Source organism: Amborella trichopoda, chromosome 6, assembly GCF_054954075.1.
Source record: "Amborella trichopoda isolate Santa Cruz 75 chromosome 6, AtrichopodaSantaCruz75HAP2 v2.0, whole genome shotgun sequence".
NCBI classification, from domain to species: domain Eukaryota; kingdom Viridiplantae; phylum Streptophyta; class Magnoliopsida; order Amborellales; family Amborellaceae; genus Amborella; species Amborella trichopoda.
In genome coordinates, this window is record NC_142341.1 from 47,200,275 (window position 1) to 47,223,682 (window position 23,408).

Genomic DNA, 23,408 nt, shown 5'->3' on the forward strand with positions numbered 1-23,408 from the left:
AGAATTGAGGCCCTAAATAATCAAATTTGAGCCTACCTTCAAATAGTGTCGAGAAATATAGTTTCAATGCTAGACATTTTTGTAATAGCTTTTAAATATATTTTCATCTTTAATTATAAAATTTAAAGATTAAAAAATAGTGTAGATCGAGCAGATCTATGAAAACTGAAAATCTTGAATATTGACGGTCAAAAAATACATTACAATATGCACTATTTTCAAAACTTGAAATCTATTTTTTTCTCATTTCCATTCATTTTGATGTCGAGATGATCAATTTGATGATATTTGAGCATCAAAACGGCCTCTTCTAATGAAATGTTTGAGGTATGCTCTAATTTGATTGTTTAGAGCCAAGGCTCGATATAAGCTTTTGCCATATTATAATGCAAACTTGGTTCATATAAGCCAGTCAAACTACACACCCAATGGATCTCTGAACTCAAAATCTTCATCTATATATAAAATAACAAGCACAAGGTCTTCAAACACTAACTTCTCGAAAACAATTTTGGTTTTGCGCCAAATTATTTATCTACATATAATATACCAAGCACAAGGTCCTCAAACACTTATCTTTTCGACAGCAGATTTGGTTGTGCTTGGACCTCAATGTATGATATATTCTAACCCTCAACTCAGATTCTCGGAGATGCAAGTTGAGTCTAAATGAGTATACTATACATACAACTGAGCCAAGTGAAATACTTGGTATTTTTTTGGAGTTGCACTCTTTGAGAAACTTCTTAACAGGGGTCAAATTGATTATCATTTAGCTGCATGGATTCGATTTCAAACTTAGGAAAACATATTTCATAAGAAATACTCGAAGAAATAGAGAAAAATCAACAATTTCCAATTAATCAAGATCGAAATGCATAGAGACCAATTTCTCTAAGATTGCCAACAATTTGAATTTTGGGATATCTAGAAGTAGGTATAATGTCTTAATATTGAATAGTTAGGGGTTGTTAAAGAACTTAGTTGTGTCCAAAACTCCAAAATCTGTGAATCAAGAGTACAAAAGTTAGGAGCGGTTGGTGCCTACTCTGTTAACCGCAGTCAAAAGCCATGAAGGACAAACTACCAACGCTTTGAAAAGGTGGGAAAACATACTTCCAATAGTTTGAAAAGGAACTCAAACTCAACTGCAAAAAAATGGGTACAAAGTGGTTAAACTAATGGGTTGATTAGACATGAAATTGAAAGATCTTCACAATTTGCTTTTCAACTCAAATTAATGATGCCTCACCTCTCGCAAAGGAGCTTGACTATGAGCAGCCAAATCAGACAGGACAATGCATCAAGAGAAGTTTTCTAAAGACTTGACTAGTAGATCGCCCCCCTACATAAAGGGAAAGGTTCCTATATTCCCCCTACAGTATAAAAGATTTACGCTTCCCTACCATCCAGCCGTCCAATTTAGATCAAGTGAGCCACTCACCGTTTGACCTTAGATCCGATGCTTCTGAGTATTTTATTTTTAATTCTTTTATACAAATTGGATGAATATAAAATTTAGTATGTGCCACATTCAAAATATTAAAAATAAATTTTTGGTAAAATATAATGACCAAAATACCCCTTGAAGCTTTTAGGGGTATTTTGGTCATTTGATTTTATTGGTAATATTTTTTTAGAAGTGCGTGTTTAATAGAAGATTGGATGCCCAAAATTTGGTGTGAAAATAATTTATATAAAAAAAATTAAAAATAAAACTAGAGACATGACATTGTGATTAGCGCAATCTTAGCCCTTCATTTAGAATGGATGGTTGGATAAAGGGAAGTATATAAGTTTTTTGTTGTAGGGGAAGCATAGAAAGCTTGCCTGAAAGATAATGCCTATTACGTATGGGGCAAGCTTTCTATGCTTCCCCTACAACATAAAACTTATATGCTTCCCCTTATCCAACCGTCCATTCTGAATTGAGGACTAAGATTGCCTCAATCATAATATCACGTCTCTACAGTATTTTATTTTTAATTTTTTCATATAAACTATTTTGATACCAAATTTTGTATGTCCAATCCTCTATTAAACTCGCACTAGCGAAAAATATAAAATAAATATTTTCAATAAGCTAAAATGACCAAAATATTTTCAACGGATATTTTGATCATTATATTTTATTGAAAAATTATTTTTAATAGGTGAGCCCCAATGAGAATATGGCATTACCAAATTTCATATCCATACAATTTGTATAAAAAAACTAAAACTAAAATACTTTGAGACGTCGGATCTAAAATCAAACGGTTAACAACTCTCTTGATCAAAATTAGACGGCTGGATGGTAGGGGAAGTACAGATCTTCTATGTTGTAGGGGAAGTATAGAAACATTTCACTTATCTTTTTGGCTCAATATTGTTTTTCAATTGACTACACATTTGTCTTGGCTTTGTGCACCGTATCTTAGCTTTTCATGAGTGCTTGAAAGCATCCCCACTTCCATACTCATATACGTGAATTTATTAGGAGGGTCCCTGCAAGTCAAGAACCCAACCTAGGCCTACTTCATTAACATCAATGGACTCTAAGTTCAACTTCCTCTATGTTGCAATTATCTATGCCATACAACAAGGGATGCGGCCACAAGGTATCAATTGCTCTAATTTATTTGTTTATAAATAGTGATGCTTTCAAACTGTCATACAAATGACTTATTTTACCACTTAAATCTAGGACTTAGGATATCCTTGTCAATGAGGTGGGGATCCTATTATTTTGTGACGTGTCCTGAGTGTGCCTCAATTTTATCCCTTTAGTTGTATTCTAGATGGGGTCGTTTGCAAGGCCTTTGGTTAATGGATATGCCAATTTCTGTATAGCCTTATATGGTCTATCCTAATTACTCCATCATTGAGTAGCTGTTTCAATTGATTGTGCTTCAAACAATCATAGTAAATTGAGACTACAAGAATAGGCTATTGTGTGATTGGTATGATTTATAAGCCTGCTTGAGCCCCACGCAATAGCACCCACACCATAAGTGAAAATCCAACCACTGGTACTTGAATTCATTTTAATACGACATCCACTTTGCATTTCTCTATCCTTCTAGGATAGCTGTTTCACGTACATAATGAATACCATAGTCCATGATCCCTTTGACATATCACACCCCTAGGGACTATATTCAATGCTCCCGACCTCGATTGTTGGTGATTCTACTATGTTTACTCACTGCATAAACAAAATCAAGTCCAATGCAGTATTTACATTGTGCAACCAATGACTTTGGGGTATTCTAGTTGAGATACTAAACTACCAAAGTTTTTATCACTACCATGCTTCTAAAATTAACATTAGTATATCTCATGCCCTTCATAGCAATACATTCTTAGTCTCATCATGAGAATTACTGTCATGTATGAGCATGTCATCTAAATATATGCGTAAAATCACAGTAGCACCAACCAAGACTTTGGCATAGACACAACTGTCAGACTCACTGATGTAGACTCCATGAGATAGAAAATAACTTTGTCAAAAAATTTGGCGCTTGTTTCAGTTTCTATAAGGAACTCACAAGTTTGCACACCTTGTGTTTCTGTCCTCTTAAGGACAAACCCTTAGAATTTCTGTATATATGTTTTTTCATCAAGTTCACCATTTAAAAACATGATCTTAATATCCATTTCATAAATTTTGGGATGGTATATTGAAGCCGAAGCTATGAGTACCTGGATGGTAGTCATTCTAGCAACTATTGTATAGGTATCAAAGAAGCATAATGGTTTCTTTCTAATCAAAACCTTTTGAAAATTTGTTACAGCGTAAAGCCTTAGAAACAGTAGGTAAGGCAACAAGCTTCTAAGATCCATTGGACAATGCATAATCCATCTCATCATTAATTGCTTCCTTCAAGAAGGGAGCATTGCGTGATGATATGGCTTGCAGAGGCTCTTCTAGAAAATAAGTCATGAAGTCTGGACTAGACTTAGTTGGTCTTCTGGCTCTCTTACTTCTTATGAGTTCTAGATCTTCAAAACTATCATGTTCCTCATGACCTTGTCCCACATGCTAGTTTCCACATTCATTAACTTGTCCACCAGGAAAAATATGTTTCAAAATTCTCTATCCCTAATTTCCAAATCAAATTTGATTCTAAGTCTGGAAAATCATAGGCTTTGTTTTTCACTACTTATCCTAGAAAAGTACATTTTAAAATCTTGGTCCAAGCTTTGGCCTTTCAAGGTTAGGTAGTTAAACTAAGCAAGACCACCCCAAACTCTGAAAAACCCCAGTGAATGTTTCTACTTTTCCAAATTACACATGGTCTGATATTGGACTTTTAATGTTGTTGTTTGTACCTGTATCATGTAAGAAAATCAATTAGTTCTCCTTATAAGATTGTACGCAAACTAAGACAATTTTAGCATTGAAAAACATTAAAAATCTAGGTCTAGTAAAATTATGATAGACAAAAAATTGATTATAATCTTTTTTTTTCCCTTAACTGCTAGTTGCACTAGCTAGATCTCGCTTAGAACCCTTTAAGTAAACTTGAATTTTAAATAGACATGATAGAACAAATAATTGATAAAAAAACATGAAAATAGAATAATAAAAAAAATAAACCAGAAAGGAAGGAACAAAACCTAACCAAACTAGATTCATATGCCCATCACCAGGAGTTGGGTCATGGATTGGATTGACGGAATTTGCATATGATTTCTTCAATTTGAAAGCGAGCTTGAAATTGAACTTGAATTGAAGGTTTTTACCCATTATGATTGAAATGATAAAGAAGATTAAAAGCTTGACTTATTTAGATTTAGAACACCTACATTAATGATTCTAGATGCTCACAAGTGAAAGGCTAGCTCTGACCTCTCACTTATTCTAATTCCTCCAAGTCTTCCTTAGGCCTTCTACAACTAGCTCTGATCTCTCAGCCTTTCTGTCACGGAGTCAAGTCTCCTCCTCAATACAGAGGTAGTGCTCTTCTATGGTAGTATCCGCATATTTATGCTTCAAGACACTTTTGTAGTCCTTCCAAGGTAGTAACAGATTAACAATAATTATTGCTATCTAGCTTCATGTCACCCTAGATTATCTCGTTGGTGATAACATATTGTTCATCCACCCCCTCAAGAACTAGTCACCATTAGCTTTGAAGTCGAGGTTTTGATTTATATAGAATTTCTTCCTACTGACATCCACTGACATGCATTTATTTTCAAGAGTTTACCAGATCTATTTATCTATGAGCATCACTAAATACAAGTCCAATAAGGGATTACTAAAGGCATTAAAAATATTTCCCTTTACGAATGTAATAATCCTCTATTATTTGAATTCAGGATTCTTCATTTGCAAATGATGGTTGAGTCTAAGATGCCAAGGGGTCAGCTTCATGCCAAGGGGTCAGCTTCAGAGAGTGTACATCAATTGTACAATTGTAGTCTTAGGAGCAATACAAAATGAACTATCTGCTACCATCTCTTGAAGTTTATGCCATCGAACTCGACTAAACAATCAACTTCTTAATTCATGAGCTTGGGCACATTCGAGGCCATCTCTGTTTTAATTAATGCATTAAAGGTTTGGCTCCAGGGGTCCTATAAAGCCAAATTATAGACTATTGAGGTATTGAAATTTCATGAAGAGCCTAAATACATGAAAAATGGTTAACCGTAGCCAGGGTCCTAAATGCTCTGTTCCTCACCCAAAAATTGAGAGGTCCAAAACAAAAGCAAAAACACAGAGGATTGGTTAACTGAGGTCAAAGAAATTGTGTTGCTTGAACACGACCAAAATTAATATCAGAGCCAAAGCAAATAGGACCTTTGAATCTTCAGATTTTAAATCCTTTGACATGGCTAAAGCAAGTTTCTAGGAGTCTGTGTAGCTCACTTTTTTTTTGGGCAAGTTCTGTGTAGCTCACTTAGCTAATGTGTGTTGTCTCAACTTCAATGAGAAAAATGCTTTCTCAACCACATTTACAGCGACAACTCCAAAAATGGAGGAAGTCGCAATTGAGTGAAAAATACTTGAGTTCAAAATTTGGTCATGTATGCCGAATGGACTCTGAACCACTTGCATTTGTGAACTCGACTTTTTTATCAAACAAAAAAAAAAAGTTTTCCAAACATTATTTTTTTGAAACCTTTGCCTATGCTTTGCTGTGAAACCCAAGGCACGAGATTCTCTTGGTTTCCTCAGGTATTAATCAGGCGAGCTCAGAATCTATGAGATGCTATCGCATCTAGATGAGTATACCTTCAATGAGTATACTTTCCAGATACAACTAAGCCAAGTAAAATACTTTTTAAAAACTCAAGAGTTGTGCCCACATAAGAAACTTCTATTTGAATACAGTGGCGAAGTTGATATCTCATTTTCACGGGGTTAGAACTTAGAAATGTGATTCGATATAGTGGCAAAATTGATTTCTCATTTTCACAGGGTTAGAACTGTGATTCAATTTCAAAACCCAAACCCACATAGCACATTACGTTCTTTGAAATGGCACTTAATATTTACACTCTTCAAAACGCTTAAAAATGCCATGGGGCGACAGTGTATAGTGTTTTCGCTTTCGTAGAGCCCTTGAGAGCCATTGCGGTTTAGCTTGAAAAGTTGCAACGGCTATCGTAGAGCTGTTGCAGTTTTGCATCCAATCAATTTTTCCGCGCCGTTCAAAAAAAAATCAGACCGCAGCAAACCTATAGGTAAAAATAATATTCATTTTCCCGAATAGGCGTTCCGTAACAATACATCCCAGCATCTTTATAGTCCATTTATTTGGGAGTTTACCAAGCCATTTCGAACTTTTACTGTTTTTATCGCTTTGGATGACGAAACATGCAGCTTGTGGTTCCAGTTAACACATATCAAAGCAAATCTCTCTCTCCTCTCTCTCTCTCTCCCCTTGTAACAAAAATGGCGGTTTCTCTCTCTTCTTCATCTTCTTTTCTGTGTTTCTCGAGCCTTCTCCAAAACCCGAATTCCTCTGCATCAAAGCTACAACCTTTGGTCAGTTATAGAGGTCCTTCTGGCCTCCAGTTCCATGCCGCATTCCTTGGTTACAGAGGAAGCAGGAGACAAATTGGGGTTCGAGAATTGTGTCGAAATGGTAGGAGAAGCTTCATTTGCAGAGCCTCTAGCCTTCCTGAAGCTCTCCTCTTTGACTGCGACGGTGTGCTAGTTGACACAGAGAAAGATGGTCACCGAATTTCCTTTAATGAAACTTTCCAGGAGGTCTGATCACCTCGCTCTCTCTTCTTTCTCAGATGTTTTGGTTTGGGTTTTTTTGTTTTAATTGGTGCCATTTTCTCTACTTTTTTCTTCTCTTTCCATCAGTTTTTTTTCTTGCATTTTGGTTTTCTTTTCTTTTTTTTCCATCTCTCTTTCTCATTGTGCAGAGGGGATTGGGAGTAAGTTGGGATGTTGAATTATATGGTGAATTGCTCAAGATTGGAGGTGGAAAAGAAAGGTGGTCATCTTCTAATTATATCAATCACATTTCATTGAATTTAAATTTTTATTTTTGGGGGCATTTGTTGACTTGTTAATAACACCTTCAATCATGTACACTGTAAGTGATCAGAGCTTCTTAAGAGGAATGTGCATATTTGATCTAATTTCCTACCATTTTCCTTTGATTGGGTTTTTCAAGTTTAGTTTTATGGATTAATAGCAAAGGACTGGGAGTGGTTGCTTATGAATAATGTTTTCATTTGTTTCTTATTCATGCTGGTACAAATGCTGAAGTTCTTCAAAAATTGAAACTGTTGAGGGATAAACTTCGCTCTCTCTCTCTCTCTCTCTCTCTCTCTCTCTCTCTCTCTCTCTCTCTCTCTCTCTCTCTCTCTCTCTCTCTCTCTCTCTCGTTTAACCTTTGAGTCTCAAATTTCTAGAGGAGTCCAAGCACCTTTTGGTATCTTATTTCCTGATCCAGTTATGGTATCTTATTTCCTGATCCAGTTACTCTGATTCTTTCAGAATGACAGCATATTTCAACAAGAATGGATGGCCTGAAAATGCTCCCAAGTCAGAGGAAGAAAGGAAAGAATTCATTGCGTCTCTTCACAAAAGGAAGACCAAGCTATTCATGGCGCTTATCGAGAAGAAACTGCTTCCTCTCAGACCAGGTGTAGCAAGGTCAATTTCTAATTGAAATTTCACTGCTCTATTATTGTGTTGTATTAGTAAGTATTCAATTGCTTTCTGTTGAAATGAAGTGGTTATCATTATTCTACCATGGTTCAAAATCTAATGTACCTTGTCAGATGTGACTTCCTATTATCATGGCTATTATGGTCACAACATCATCATCATCATCCTCCTCCTCCTCATCATCATCATCATTATTATTGATCTTATATATATTATTCAGTGTGCTGGGGCCAGGGGACTTGCTCCTGGCCGAGGCAAGTTACTAGTCCTGAGGACTTGGCAGAGTCCAGCATTGGGCCTTTCGGCCTTAAAAGAATAAAAAGAAAATAGGCAAAAATTGAAAAACATGCAGTAAAAGTAAATTGAAACATAGAACAACTTTAATAAGTTAAAACAAGCATAAAAAATGGATTTAGAAAAAATTGAATTACAGTTTGGGACATTTTAAAAGGAAAAATATACAATGAGATCATTTATCTTTGGTACAAGGTGATCACAATTAATCTTGACTATTGGATGTGAAATTGGATGGCTGCGTTTATTCCATTGATCAAGCTTAAACTTCAAAAGAAATTTTCTTGAACTTTGTAACATGCCCAAGCTATCAGATTTCACATTGGATTATTGTAAGTAATTGCAACCTCCTTGTATTAAGGGTTAATAGTCTCATTGTATACAATCCCTTCTAATAAATTCAAAAAAAGGGAAAATATAAAAATAATGATTATGGAAAATAATGCTCACCTATATTTGCGAAATATATATAAATCATGTACAAAAAGATTATACAATCCAGCACTTTTTAAAAAAAATTAGAACTCTTTTGAAATTTCTTTTAAATCCTCGAGTTGTGCACCCAATTTGGGGAAACTCAGCTTGTCCCACATCAAACAAGTATCCTTATCCCTCTACTCGCAATATAGGAAATTTTGTGTCTATTAAATTGAAAGAGAACAACTATTTGTTATGGGAAACCCAAATTGTGTCTTTGATTGTAGTTAGGCTTTTGGATTCATTAATAGTGATTGCCCTACACCAAGTCAAAAGATTTACTCTCTTGATGGTAAGAGTGAAATCGAAAACCCTGGCTACAACTCATGGCTAAAGTCCCACCGGCTTCTTAAAGTCTGGATCACATGGACATTTTCAAAAGAGTGTCTCAGCCTTGTTGTTGGCCTCAGGACTTCTGCAGATGTTTGGAAATGCCTTAAGAATGCCTTTGCAGGTAATTCTCAAGCTGGGGAGTTCCGACTTACCCAGCAACTCCAACTTTGCAAGAAAGGGAATTCAACCTTATCAGAATATATATGCAAATTCAAGAATACTTGTGATGATTTGGCAGCCATTGGAAAACCTGTACCATGAAAATAAGGTATTTTGGCTTCTTAATGGACTTGGTCCAAAATATGAGATTTTTGCTACCACTATGCTTAAACCTCCTTCACATATTGAAATTATACCTCTTCTTCAAAGCCATGAGATTAGAAATCAGCCCCATGTCCTTAAAGAACACTTAGATCCAAATCGGAATATGGCTTTTGTTGGACAACAAAAATATTTTGTGCCCAACAAAGGGAACCGAAATTATAGAGGTAAAGGAAGAAACAACTTTGATGGTCAACAATTCTTCAACTCTTGAGGATGTGGGTTTGTTCAAACTAGCCAGATCAATATTGTTGGTTGTGGGATGCCCAAGAAAAATCAAGAAAGTGGTGTTAGACTTCTTATGGGACACATGGATCAAGGCTTCCAACAAGATTATCAGATACAACAGTCATCACAAACACCTCGAGAAAAGTGTCCAATTTGTGGGAAATTTGGACATAGTGTATTGAAGTGTTTGCATCGATTCAACCAAACCTAGCAAGCAGAAGATACTCCTCAAGCCCTTGCTTCAATGACTATAGTTGATTCACAAGACTCAGAATGGTTCCCGGACACAGGTACCTCCACTCATATGACAGGAGATCCAGGTAAGTTGCAAAATCTTCGCCCCTATAGTGGTACAGATATGATTCTGGTTGGGAATGGTGAATAATTAACTATTTCACATGTTGGTGATACAAATATTTGATATTGGGTCTGAAAAATTCAATGTTTCTAATATTCTTTTGGTACTTGAAATGAAAAAGAACTTGTTATCTGTTAGTCAATTTACAATAAATTTTCCTTGTATTTTTTAGTTCTCGTCAAATGGTTTTCTGAGTAAGGAAAGGAATACAGGGAGAACTCTGGCCAATGAGAGTAGAAAGGGAGGATTGTATACACTTGAAGAAGTGAAACAAGTTTTATTATCTAATCAGAATAGAAGAACATCAGAAGATGTGTGGCATCAACATCTTGGACATCCTCAAAATAAAGTTGTTCGTTATTTAGAATCTAAACAATTGATTAATGTTGATGCATGGAATAAATCTTATTCTATCTGTGCTAAATGTCAGATGGAAAAAAATTGTAAGCTTCATTTTAGTGGTACTAGTAAAACATCTACTCAACCTCTCTTTAGGATCCATTCAGATTTATGGGGCCCTGCTCCAATTTTATCTAAGCAGAGTTATCGATTTTATGTGGTGTTTGTTGATGATTATACTCATTTTACTTGGATTTATCCTTTGAAACAAAAATCTGAATTTTTCGTTGCATTTATGAAATTTCATAGTGTGGTTGAAAGGAGATTTGATAAAAGAATTTGATTTTTTCAATGTGATAGAGGTGTTGAATTTGCTAACAAAGAATTTATTTATCATCTTAATGACAATGGAATCATGCAACAATTATCATGTCCGGGAACCCCTAAGCAAAATGGAATAGCTGAAAGGAAACATAGAAATATTGTCGAATTGGACGTTACAATGATGTTTCATGCATGAATTCCTAAATGTTTTTGGGTTGATGCCTTTCATACTGTAGTTTTTTTTATCAATAGAATTCCCTCTACCAATTTAACAATGGATTCACCATATTCACTATTGTTTGGGTGCTTACCAGACTACTCATCACTTTAAGTATTTGATTGTTGGTATTTTCCATATCTTCGAGACTATGCTACAAACAAATTTAGTCCCTGTTCTCTTCCTTGTGTATTCTTGCGCTATAGTATCCAGCATAAGGGCTACAGATGTCTTCATCCACACACAGGACGAGTCTATATTTCTAGACATGTTGTATTTGATGAATTCTTTGTTTGATAGTGCTCAGGTTCAGGGGGAGCTATCCACTTATGCAGAATGGTCAGAGTGCTATGAACCTGACATACGGACTCCTTCCTCTTCTGATTCATCACCTCTACATAGACCACCCATACAGGACATCCTTGATGTATCTGGTCCCTTGGGACCTACTTTTCCCATCAACAATGATAGCTTTTGAACTTCACCTATAGAAAAAGATATCACCACAACTGTAATACAAGATGTCCAGGATGATACAACACCCAATCATGGTGTTGAAAATGTTGTCACGCAAGAAACCAACCAATATAATTTTTTACCAACCCCTGAGCATCATCGTCATCACATGGTTACAAGAACTCAAGATGGTACTCGAAGACCTCGAGTTCTCCAATCCATGGCAGCAATCTCAAGTGCTTATATTGTTGAAGCTATCCCTTCTGAACTTAAATCCATTAAGTCTGCCTTGGGTCATCCAGGTTGATATTATGCAATGGAAGAGGAAATTGAAGCCCTACATGTTAATTCAACTTGGGAGCTAGTTCCACATCTTCCAGGTATGAATGTTGTTGGTTGTCGTTGGATCTATAAAACTAAATTAAAGTTTGATGGCAGCCTTGAGAGACTTAAGGCCAGATTAGGAGCTAAAGGATATAATCAAGTTGCTGGAATCGATTTCTCTGAAACATTCAGTCCTTTATTAACCCTGCTAGTATTCAGATTGTGTTCCCCATAGCTACTGTGTGCCACTGGCCTATTAGACAACTTGATGTGAAAAATGCTTTCCTGCATGGATTTCTTAAAGCACCTGTATTTATAGAGCAACCTCCTGGATTTGTGAGCTCAAAATATCCAACTCATGTCTACAAATTAAAAAGAGCTTTATATAGTCTCAAGCAAGCACCTTGGATCTGGTTGGATCGATTTAGTGCATATTTATTATCATTGGGGTTTTATTGCAACATCGCTAATTCATCTCTATTTGTTTCTCCCACTACTCAAGGCACTATTATCCTTTTCTTTTATGTTGATGATATCTTTGTTACTAGTGACAATTCAGATATTCTAGAATGGTTCATTTCCCAACTTGGAAGGGAATTTACAATGAAAGATCTTGGACCTCTTCACTACTTTCTTGGTATAGAGGTATCTCATATTTTAAATGGGATTTTTCTCTCACAAAGCAAATATGCAAGGGATCTTCTTGATCGTGCTCAGATGCTCGGTGCCAAACCTATTTCAACACCAATGGCAATGAAAGATACTATTCATGGGAATTCTGATTTGTTTCCTAATCCATCTCTTTATCGAAGTATTGTTGGTGCCCTTCAATATATTACCATGACGCGGTCAGACCTTTCTCATTGTGTTAATACAGTGTGTCAATTTATGCATGCCCCTACAATGGGAAATTTTCAAGCAGTTAAACGGATTCTTCATTATCTCAATGGTACACAATCATATGGTATAAGAATCTTATCTGCTAGTTCCCTTGAGTTATATACCTTCTCTGATGCTAACTGGACTGGATGTCCAACCACTGGTTTCTACACTTATCTTGGTTTCAACTGCATATCTTGGAGTGCTAAGAAACAGTCGACTGTGGCTCGTTCTAGTGCAGAAGCGAAATACCGTTCTATGACATCTACTGCTGCAGAATTGACATGGCTTTCTTTTATTCTTCAGGATAGTGGGTTGCCTCTTCCTTAACGGCCATCATTGTTTTGTGATAATATTAGTGCTCCCTACATGACAGTTAATTCTGTTTTTCATGCACGAACAAAGTACATTGAGTTAGACTATCATTTTGTGCGTGAAAATGTTGCTCTTGGATTACTTATCACTCGATTTGTTTCTTCTCACAATCAAATAGCTGATATCTTCACCAAGCCTTTGCCACGAGATGTTTTTCGAGATCTTTGCTTCAAACTCGGACTTCAAATGCCTCCCCAGCCGAGTTTGAGGGGGAGTAATAGAAACAAAATATTACCAGTGTAGAATGTAATAGGACAAGAAAGTGCATATTGCCATGGTAGAAGATAGAAAAGTGCATATTGCCATGTAGAAGATAAAAAAGTGTATATTGCATTTAACAAGATAGGAAAGTGAATACTACACCATTGCATTATCATTATATATACAATGAAAGAACCACCACAAACTGTGTGGGGCATAATTATTTTCTCAAAGAGTTCCTCTCTCTCTAAAATTCTTTAGAATGTACTCTAAAGAGAACTTTCTCTAATGAATTAATGCAGGTTGATAGATGAGGCCCTAGAGAAAGGAGTCAAAGTCGCTGTTTGCAGCACGTCTAATGAAAAGGCGGTAGGCATAATCAGGTCTCTTTGTGACTTTTGATCTGTTTACATTATTCACATTGCATGTCGTAACAAGAGTGTCAAGAGTACTTGCTGAAAACATACATTAATGAAAAACCTAAATGTATACTATTAGGCTAGGGGGGCATCAGATTTCATGGTTTAACTTCTAAATGTATACTTATTTATATGAATTCATAAAAATGCACACATATACATGACTAAAGATGGTTTGCAAAACAAACCCCACTAGCTAGGTGTTCAGGCTGTGAGCTAACTTGTACAGCTTTAGCTCATGGACTTCACCAAATATTTTCCCTATACAGGTACATGCTAATATGTGCATAAATGCATGCACACTGGTAGCTTACGATGGGTTACAATATGGACTGGGCGTACAAATGTTCGCTAATTCTCCCTGTCCCAAAGACATTCCCTAGGTGTTCATGTTTTGGCTTCCATATCATGTTGTTATATTTTGGTGCAATAACATACCCCAAATCTAGCACTGTTTGTGTACCTTTTGAAAACATGATCAGTTCAATCTGAAACTATCAAACTTGATATGGGTATTGAATGTAGCATTCTAGGAATAATATAATACCTGTGTAAAATCCCTTAATCCGCTGACGGTATTCAAGTACAATTACTGCCCGTCACGAACTTACAAATTTTCCTTGAATTCCTTCCACAACTGTGATTTTCGAGCCTCAAGCTTTACCCATGAACTGATGTGCTCTATATGCTTTTCATCATCATCACCATCATCATCATCATCAAAGCCTTTTCTTAATTATTTGGGGTCGGCTACATAAATTATGTCCATCATTCTGCTCTATCAAGGGTCATACCCTCCATAAGTCCCCATATCTTTTCTCACTACTTCCGACCATGTCTTTTTGGGCCTATCCCTTGCCCTTTTTGAGCCTTCCACTTGAACCAATTGCGCTAACGGGTGTTGTACTGGGTCTGATATATGCTATTGGTGAGTACAATTGCAAGGATGTGACAGTTTACACATGAAACAAACAAGCCCAAACTATCCACTTGATTTGTAATTATTTTTTAGTATTAGTTGAATTAGATACTTATCCCAGATTGTTCCTCTTATTGCCATGAACAAAATCCGTTGCACTTTTAGATATATATTCTTATATATGTATATGCATGGCTTTGTATGCATAAACTCAATGCATCTTTGATATGTAGAGTGATAGAACAATGAACAATAACCAGGAATGTTAGTCATCTATCTAATTATTGCACCTCTATTGAATTTTAATTGAGGTGGCATACAATATTGGTGCAAAAGTGTAGCCAGAGTAGTTTCTAGAAGATCGGCAATGTCTGACTTTTATCACATTGCCTTTCAATCATTGACATCTATATGTACATAGGATTAATTATTAAAGATGCATGACTATGCATTTTGCCCTTTTTTACAAGATCTTGGACTTTATTATTCATTAAAATGTCTCAAATGGAACTCTTAATTTTGACTTGGCTAGTTCTCAACCTTGGTAGAGTGTCTACATTGATTTTTATGCGTATGAATCCTGCATAGAAGTGACAAATTATAGTTGTTTCTCTCGTTAGAGTTCATTAGTAATCTCTTATTAAAGTATATACTAACATCGTGACAAATGCTATCATATCTGTTTATAAATGTTTTCATTGAAATGCATCAAGTTTCTGACAGTCGGAATTAACATCTGCTTTATAGGTCTCTGCTATTGTTTCTTGCTTGTTGGGCCCTAAGAGAGCAGAGGTGATTTCAATTTTTGCAGGAGATGTGGTTCCTCGGAAAAAGCCAGACCCAGTATGCATCCTCTGTTGTTTATGTCATATTACTTTCATGGGATGTTAATTTTATGTCATTTCAAAACCAAAATCCATGAAATCCATCCTCATTGTTGTTCCTAATTTTGTTTCACGGACTTTTTTATTTTCAGAATATTGTGAGAGTGATTGATAACTTTTATAAATTCCAGTGTTCGAAAACTCGAACTCTGTGGCCAGCTGACTCCCTACCAAAACTTAGTCAACTTGCCCAGTTAAACAATCACCTCAGAAAATCTTGGGCCACTTTCTTCTTTTTTTTTTCTTTTTTTTCTTTTTTTTTTTTTTAAGAGTTTCTGGAAGCAACACGAAGTGTCCTGGTGGGGTTCAAGCACTCATACACTGAGTCAAAAGACGGCTGCTACCAACTCCAAAGTGCAATCTTATATGTTAATATTACACTAAAATTTATATGTAACCAAATACTTGGGCACACCTAATTTTTTTCATTTGTAGAACTCATTCACTAGATGAGATGGGTTGACTGGGTCCCAAGTGAAATATGAGTTTTTATTCGGTGGTAAAAACAATAACTTTTGAAGCCGAAGAAACTTCAGCTAAAACTTGATTTGGACCCTATTTAAACTCACCCATTACCAGCCGGACTTTAACTTTCCTACATTTCTTTGGAGTTGCGGATTTTACTGATAGGCCCCATTTAATTATTATTTCCCTTGAAGCTTCATATGCATGTTTATGTGCTTTTTTAATTTTAGTTAAAACTGATATTAAGTTTCTCGATAGGCCATTTACTTGCTAGCAGCGAGCACGTTGGGAGTTCAGCCATCAAGGTATGGTACAAGGCTTGAAGGAACGAGTGAACTTATCGTAGGAATTTGAAATGTGACCAGATACTAGTCTTAATGCCACCTAATGATTTCTCTTTGGAATTGATTTCTATAATATGCACAGGTGTGTTGTGGTAGAGGATAGTGCCATTGGCCTTGCAGCTGCAAAGGCAGCTGGAATGAAATGCATAGTTACAAAGAGTGGGTGAGTTCAAAATTTCTTCTTCAGAAAAGTTCCAGTTTATTATTAGCGGTGATAAAAAAATTGAGAAGAAAGAAAAATATGGTAGTGATAAATAAAGAAAAGATATGGTAATGATAAATAAAGAAAAGAAAATAGAAGCGTCTCCTCTTCAGTACTTTATGAACCATTATTTTCTTTGGATGATCTCATGATGTTTTTCGTGTTTTAGACCATGCAAACCTTTTTCATGGCATTATATGCAACTATTCAAGAACAGCACTCTAAATTTTGACAATCAGTTTAACTGTGTGCGCGAAAGTACTTATGTGCATGCTGAATAGAGTTAGAAACCATACACCAAACAATTATTCAACAGAGTTACATTAGCTTCTCTATTTTTCAGTTTGGGAAAGTAGACTATACACAAGCTATATACATAAAATATAACCAATGTATGAGTGCTTTGATTGGATATCATCAACATCCTGCCTCTCCGATTGGATGCTATCTTTTCCGGAATACTTATTTAATCCAGTGAGATCCAATTGGTGTGTGCTTCTTAATACATGGGTTGTATGCTTCTTAATACATGGGTTATGTATAATGTACTCTCCCTCGTGGGTTTTTCTTTACTGTCTTGATGTAGATAGGTTCAGGTCGGTCTTTTGTTTTACTCCTGATTCTACTTTTTTACTAGTATCTGCAACCCAGACTTTCTATATGTCAAAGTAATATTTTTGTTTGATTTTTATTACTTAGGTACACAGCGGAGGAAGACTTTTTATCTGCAGATGCAGTGTTCGATTGTATCGGAGATCCTCCTGAGAAGCGCTTTGACATTGGTTTCTGTGCAGAGCTTCTAGAGAAGCAGTTCGTAAGTTAGAGAGAGAGAGAGAGCCCATTGCCTTTTTTTTTTTTTAAATCATAGCCATATTTACAAATTTAGATCTACTGTAAAAGATGGGTCATTTAGATCTACTTTAAAAGATGTGTCCTTTAATAGAATGATTTATTGGTGGTTCTCAGTGATAAGCATACTTAGCAATCTTCTCTTGTGAATGTGGAACCGTGAACTTCGTGGAATTGCCTCCTCTTGTTTTGACAGTAATGAAAGTATCCGATTCAATGTCTTTTTTTTTTTGTTCCTCTCTTTTTTAATTGTAAGTATCCATTCAATGTGTTTAAATAAAATTGGAGGAAGAACCTGGTTGGGAGCTTTAAAGAATGACCCTGTTTCAACTGGTTGGGGAGGATTATTTGTATGAAATTGGCAGCTGATACAGATTGGGAGTTCACCTTTCACACCAATCGGTCAAGTTTTATGGTAAATTTTTCTGCCATGGACCAATTGGTGTGAAAAATATTCGGTGCCTAATCACATGGGGGAGTTCTTTCATATGAAAATGTTTTAACGAAAAAAAAATCATCTGAACCAAACGTGCCCTTAGTGTACATATATTTGGAACATAAGATGACAAACAAGGAAAAGTATGAGTATATTTGGAAAATAAGATGGAGAATAAGTAGAAGTGTGAGTTTTCAATTCTCTTCGTCACTTATTTTGCTCTCTAAATTTTGTGAGATATTTACCTCTAACTCCAAATAGTTCGGAAAAGACTTTGTGATGATGATGATATTTTCCTCCCTCTCAATTTTAAAAGGAGGAATCCTGCCAAAAATATGACTTGCAGTAAGATCAACTTTTTCTTAGCATCACTCCAGTTTTGCCTAATCTGGATCTACGATCAATTAAAACAGAAGCTTTTTATCTCAACAAATAAATGTACAGAAGTTATAAAATCTTTGAAATTTAAGAAATAAAATCAAACGGAGGAGATTCCATAAACGAATGGGCGTATAACTACACTACAAGCTAAGCGCCAAAACACATGCTAGAGGTTTTTTGGGGCTAATTTTTTTTGCATCATCTATTATTTGAAAAATAAAATGGAGAATTTTTTGGTACGTCCAAGTTTGCACTTGTTACTACATAGGAATGGCGACCTGCACTATCCACCAAAGGAAGTGTAGATCTACACCATAAATAATAGTCCTCCAAAAAAAATGTAAAATCAATGGTTCAAATATTTTCTCTAAAAAATATCATTTGTGTTTTTTAAAATTTATTTATTTTTGCAGATTAATAATATGCATGTTAAAAATTATATATTATTTAAAAAATAGGATTAAAGTCTATTTAAAAAATAAATTATTAAGGGGCCCGCATTTCTACATGTGAGTCCATGGACTCATAGAAACTGTTTTTGTTTTTTATATATATAAAAAATCCGCTTTTGAGTTCTTGAATACCTAAATCCACCATTCCCTAATGCACGACATATGTCAAATCAAAAAAAGGGGTTGTATACAATTAAATGATTTATCTTTGATACTAAGTGGTCACAATTCCTTATAATCATTTGATGTTAAATTTGATAGCTTGAATGTGCTACAAAGTTCGAAAATTGTTTTTTGAACTTTGAGCTTGATCAATGGAATTGCAGCCACCCAATTTCACATCCAATGGTCAAGACTAATGTGACCACCTTATATCAAATGGTCTCATTCTATACTTTCCCCAAAAAAAAGCGCATCTCATATTTTCCTCTTTTTTTTTGTGGAAACTCTTTTTTTTTTTAAGAAAAATAGTTTGATAAGGCAACATCCCTACCAAAATAAGTAAAGCCTTGCCTCATAATTCATCAAAAATTGCAATTTAAGTATTGAAAAACCTTTAAATTGTTCATTTCAGTTTGAACATTATGGTTGTGTAAAAAAGTAAGATTTTAAATTCAAAAAATAATATATATTTTGACAAATCATCTAGACCATCCATTTTTCCTAAAAATAGTTGTTTGCTGATCAGCAAGATCAGTACAATTTTTTGAGTTTCAAATTTTATTATCTGTGTTGGGAATTAATTTTAAAGTCATAATAAAAATTTTCGATGCTAAAAATGCTTTCTGAATCAGGATTTGAGGTAAGGCTTTATTTTGTTTCTGTGAAGGCGGGGCCCTATAGAAACTTCAAGCTTTTTTTTTTACGGCCTTTATGGGATTTCCATGGACAAGTTTTGGGGTCCAACGGACTCGTACGTTTTGAAGAAGCTCACATGACTCATGTAATCTCTTTTCAAAGTTAAATATGAAAACTAAGTAAAATTAATCATTAAAATATCGAAAAATTACCAATAAAAAAAATTGACTAAAAATGCAAATAGAAGAGTTAAAATATAGCTTTTTACTAAAAGTAGATATTTTAAAAGGGGAAAAGGTTCTTATGTTTCCCCTACAACATAGAAGTTCTATCTTCTCCTTACCATCCAGCCGTCCAATTTTGATCGGGAAAGCCACTCACCATTTATTCTTAGATCCAATGTTTCAAAGTATTTTATTTTGAATTTTTTTATACAAATTGTATGAATATGAAATTTGGTACGTGCTATCAAAGTATTTTATTTTGAATTTTTTTATACAAATTGTATGAATATGAAATTTGGTACGTGCTATTTTGTCATTGGGACGCACCTATAAAAAATATGAAAAATAATTTTTTGATAAAATATAATGACCAAAATACCCCTTGAATCTTTCAGAGGTATTTTGGTCATTTTATTTTACTATATATTTTCTTTTTATATTTTTCGATAGTACGAGTTTAATAGAGGAATGGACGTCCAAAATTTGGTGCTAAAATAGTTTATAGAAAAAAAATTAAAAATAAAATAATACAAGGACGTGATATTGTGATTGGAACAATCTTAACCGTCCATTCAGAATGGAGGGTTGGTTAAGGGAGAGGATAGAACTTCTATGCTGAAGATGAAGCATAGAAAGCTTGCCGTTTTAAAAGTGTTTTTCGTGGACAGTAGACCATCATGTAACAGCATTAGATAGTGGGAAGAGAGATATAGAGTTCTAAGCCATGTTTAAAGCCAATGATCTATCTGTCGTCGGCTTTCTGCAAGAAAAAATTGGAAAATTTATTCATGAGTCACGGGCGCAAGAACCGCTACAATAAATATAGATGGTGTAGAAATATCCCTAAGTTGATTTTTTTACTATTATATTCATGATCATCTTAGTCTAGATCATGAATCTTTAAAATTTTGGATGAAAAAATGGATTTGAGACGGGCCTGCATATGTACAATATAAGTTGGTTGACTCATAGAAACCCTATTGAAAATCTTTACCTAGCCCAGAATAATCTCTAGAATTTGATGGCTCCTACTTGTCTTGCTCCACCTTCTTTTTTTCTTTTGAACTAGAATTTAGTTATTTTTTATGGGGAAAATATCTTCATGCCCTTTAGTTTTAGTTTTCACTCAAAAATGCAAAATATATCTCCGAACCCCCTCCCCCCCCGACTAACTTTACTCACTTTTAACTATTTTTTAGCCCTAACAAATATAAAAAAGACAAAGTCATTCTAAACCATTCATCTCTTTATGTGATATATTCCCCTCAAATTTATCTCTCTTTAATATTCACCCTCTTTGTCTCTCTAATGGGGGCGAAAAAGAGAGCGTGAGAGACACTGGGGAGAGAAAGTGAAAAAATAGGTAGACAGAGATTTAGGAGAAAATCACGTGAAGAGAGACAAATGATGGTGTTTAGAAAAGATATGTCCTTTTTCTATTTGTTTGGAGCAAAAACATAGGCTTAAAGTGGATAAAGTTAGCTTAAAAGGTTAAAAGATATAAAATTTAAAATTTTTATGACTCAAGATATGTTTTGAAATATTGAGTTTATTGAGATATAAAACTTAAAAATGGGGTTATAGAGATATTTTCTTTTTAATTTATATCTTATTATCTATTTGAATTGTCGGCCTCACCTGCTCTCCATTAATTTAGCATAGAGATTTTTTGTTTTGAGCTGGATCATTTCTTCTGGAAAATTTCGGCATCTTTTTTTCTATGAAGTATTAGGAGTGGTAACCTATTCCCTAACATGTTCTACTTTAATTTGTATGGGAATGTTGACAAAACCCAAAATTTTAAAAAACAATAAGAAACATCATTAAAACTAGGAAAAAAGATATGTAATAGTTTATAATTAATTCCGCCGTTGCTTTTGATTTAAGTACTAAAATCTACCCTATTTTTCTTAATAAAAGTTGTGAATTCAAGTATCAAAATTCTAGTATTCTACTAATATAAATTGAGATTTGGTAGAAAAATGTGTTTGATTTTAGCCTAACCTAATGTCTCTTACCTTTAATAAGAAAAATACAAAGTTTTTATTGAAGGTGAAAGACATCGGGCCATTTACAGGTTAATAAGGACAACATACAGTTCTTATTAAAGGTTAAAGATATTGAGTCTTGTAAAGGGTTAAAGAACCAGAAACCCAATATTTCTCACTTTCAATAAGAAAAAACGAAAAAACAAAGTTCACATTAATCGTGAGAGATGTTGGGTCATTTAATTCCTTATTGTATTGAAAATTTTTCCTCCAACAAAAGCAAAATGAAGTTTATCCCATGAAAAATGGATAAGCGAGAATCAAAGAGATAAAGATGGGAAGGCTTTATCCCAAATCGGGAATATAGCCAAGAACAGGGACCTAAAACACTACAAATAAGTCTCATATCTGTCTTATTGTGTGGCTTTTACCCCATGTGTTAGAGTAGTGGGGCCAAGTAAATAAAAAAAAGTGAAAATTAAAATTTGAAATCAAAATAAATAAGATGTGGCCGGGTTCACTTGCTCTTTCTAAATCACCGATTTTTCAAACCTTGGTCCTTGGAGAATCGGAATGGCTCTTTTCAAATCACCGATTTTTCGAACCTTGATCTAATCTATCATCAAAGCTTCAAGGGTTTTTAGTCATACTTTGTCTAATCTATCTCAAGGGTTTTAGTCATTATATTTGTAATAAAAATTCGTTTGGGAAAAATGGCTCTTCCAAATCACCGATTTTTCGAGCCTTGGTCTAATCTATCATCAAAGTTTCATGGTTTTTTAATCATTATATTTGCATTAAAAAATTGTTTTAATATTTAGGTGGGGCACGTAACGCATTTCATATTGGACCGCTAGATGGGGGAAGCATGTATCTCCTAGGTAGTAGGAAATGAATATTTTAGTTAGGGTACGTTTCGTATCGAGCAGAGGCTCTAAATAATCAAATTAGAGCCCACCTTCAAATAGTATCGAGAAATGTAGTTTTAATATTGAAAATATTTGTGATAGTCTTAAAATATATTTTTATCTTTAATTATAAAATTTAAAGTTTCAAAAATAGTGTAGATCAAACATATCTAAAAACACTTGAAAATTGACTGTTAAAAAATACGTTACAAGATGTACTATTTTCAAATTTTGAAATCTTATTTTTTTCTTATGTACATGCATCTTGATGTCGAGATGATCAATCTAAAGATATTTGGGCATCAAAACAACACCTTCTAAGAAAAATTTTGATGTAGGTTCTGATTTGATTGTTTAGAGCCTCGGCTTTATATAAACTTTCCTTTTTAGTTAAGGGTGCGGTTTGTATAGAGCCTAGACTCTAAACGATCAAATTAAAGCCTACTTTCAAATAGTGTTACCAAATGTGATTTCAACGGTCATTGTAACTTAAACGGACTTAAAAAAAATTTTACATCTATTTTAGAAGTGGAAGTTTGGTAAGCAAGCGACCTCAAGGTATCGGGTGAACCGGCCGATCCACAAAAAGAGTGTCCCACAAGCAATATGCAGATATGTACGTAGGTATTCAGGATCATAAAATCGGGTGAGCTGCCCCAACGGCCCCTGCCCACTTTTTAAGGAGGATGAAAGGGACACAATTCAAACGCCCATCTCCCCCTCATGAATGAATGATACATCATTCATAACTCATCTCACTGCCACCCACCAAATCTAATATCCACCTCTCCCATTTTTTTTTCAAATCCATCTATCTATTTAATGTATATATATGATATCTCAAATTAATTTATTTATAGAAATAGGTTATATAAGATTACACCT

At 34.7% G+C, this 23,408-nt stretch overlaps 1 protein-coding gene across 5 annotated transcripts; it reads left to right on the forward strand.

Moving 5' to 3' along the window:
* The first annotated feature begins 6,835 nt into the window (after positions 1-6,835).
* Positions 6,836-17,557, forward strand: LOC18441985 (Haloacid dehalogenase-like hydrolase (HAD) superfamily protein). 5 transcript variants are annotated; one of them, XR_016056898.1, is made up of 8 exons: positions 6,836-7,210; positions 7,375-7,445; positions 7,955-11,855; positions 13,557-13,637; positions 15,340-15,435; positions 16,200-16,246; positions 16,368-16,448; positions 17,187-17,557. XR_016056898.1 is itself a non-coding variant. In XM_006852209.4 (8 exons), the coding sequence occupies exons 1-8, from the start codon at positions 6,893-6,895 to the stop codon at positions 17,308-17,310; spliced, it is 963 nt and encodes a 320-aa protein (XP_006852271.3). In that variant the 5' UTR covers positions 6,836-6,892; the 3' UTR covers positions 17,311-17,557. The 5 variants fall into 5 exon arrangements, 1 of the variants encoding a protein (XP_006852271.3); XR_016056896.1 differs by having other exon boundaries at positions 7,955-8,113; XR_016056897.1 differs by having other exon boundaries at positions 7,955-8,113; positions 16,382-16,448.
* Positions 17,558-23,408: the final 5,851 nt, after the last annotated feature.

Excerpts from the sequence above, each read along its gene's own strand:
- LOC18441985 (XM_006852209.4), top strand. The coding sequence starts at position 6,893 with ATGGCGGTTTCTCTCTCTTCTTCATCTTCTTTTCTGTGTTTCTCGAGC. Across the intron at positions 15,436-16,199 it reads CTCGGAAAAAGCCAGACCCA|GCCATTTACTTGCTAGCAGC; the intron begins GTATGCATCCTC and ends GTTTCTCGATAG. Across the intron at positions 16,247-16,367 it reads TTGGGAGTTCAGCCATCAAG|GTGTGTTGTGGTAGAGGATA; the intron begins GTATGGTACAAG and ends TAATATGCACAG.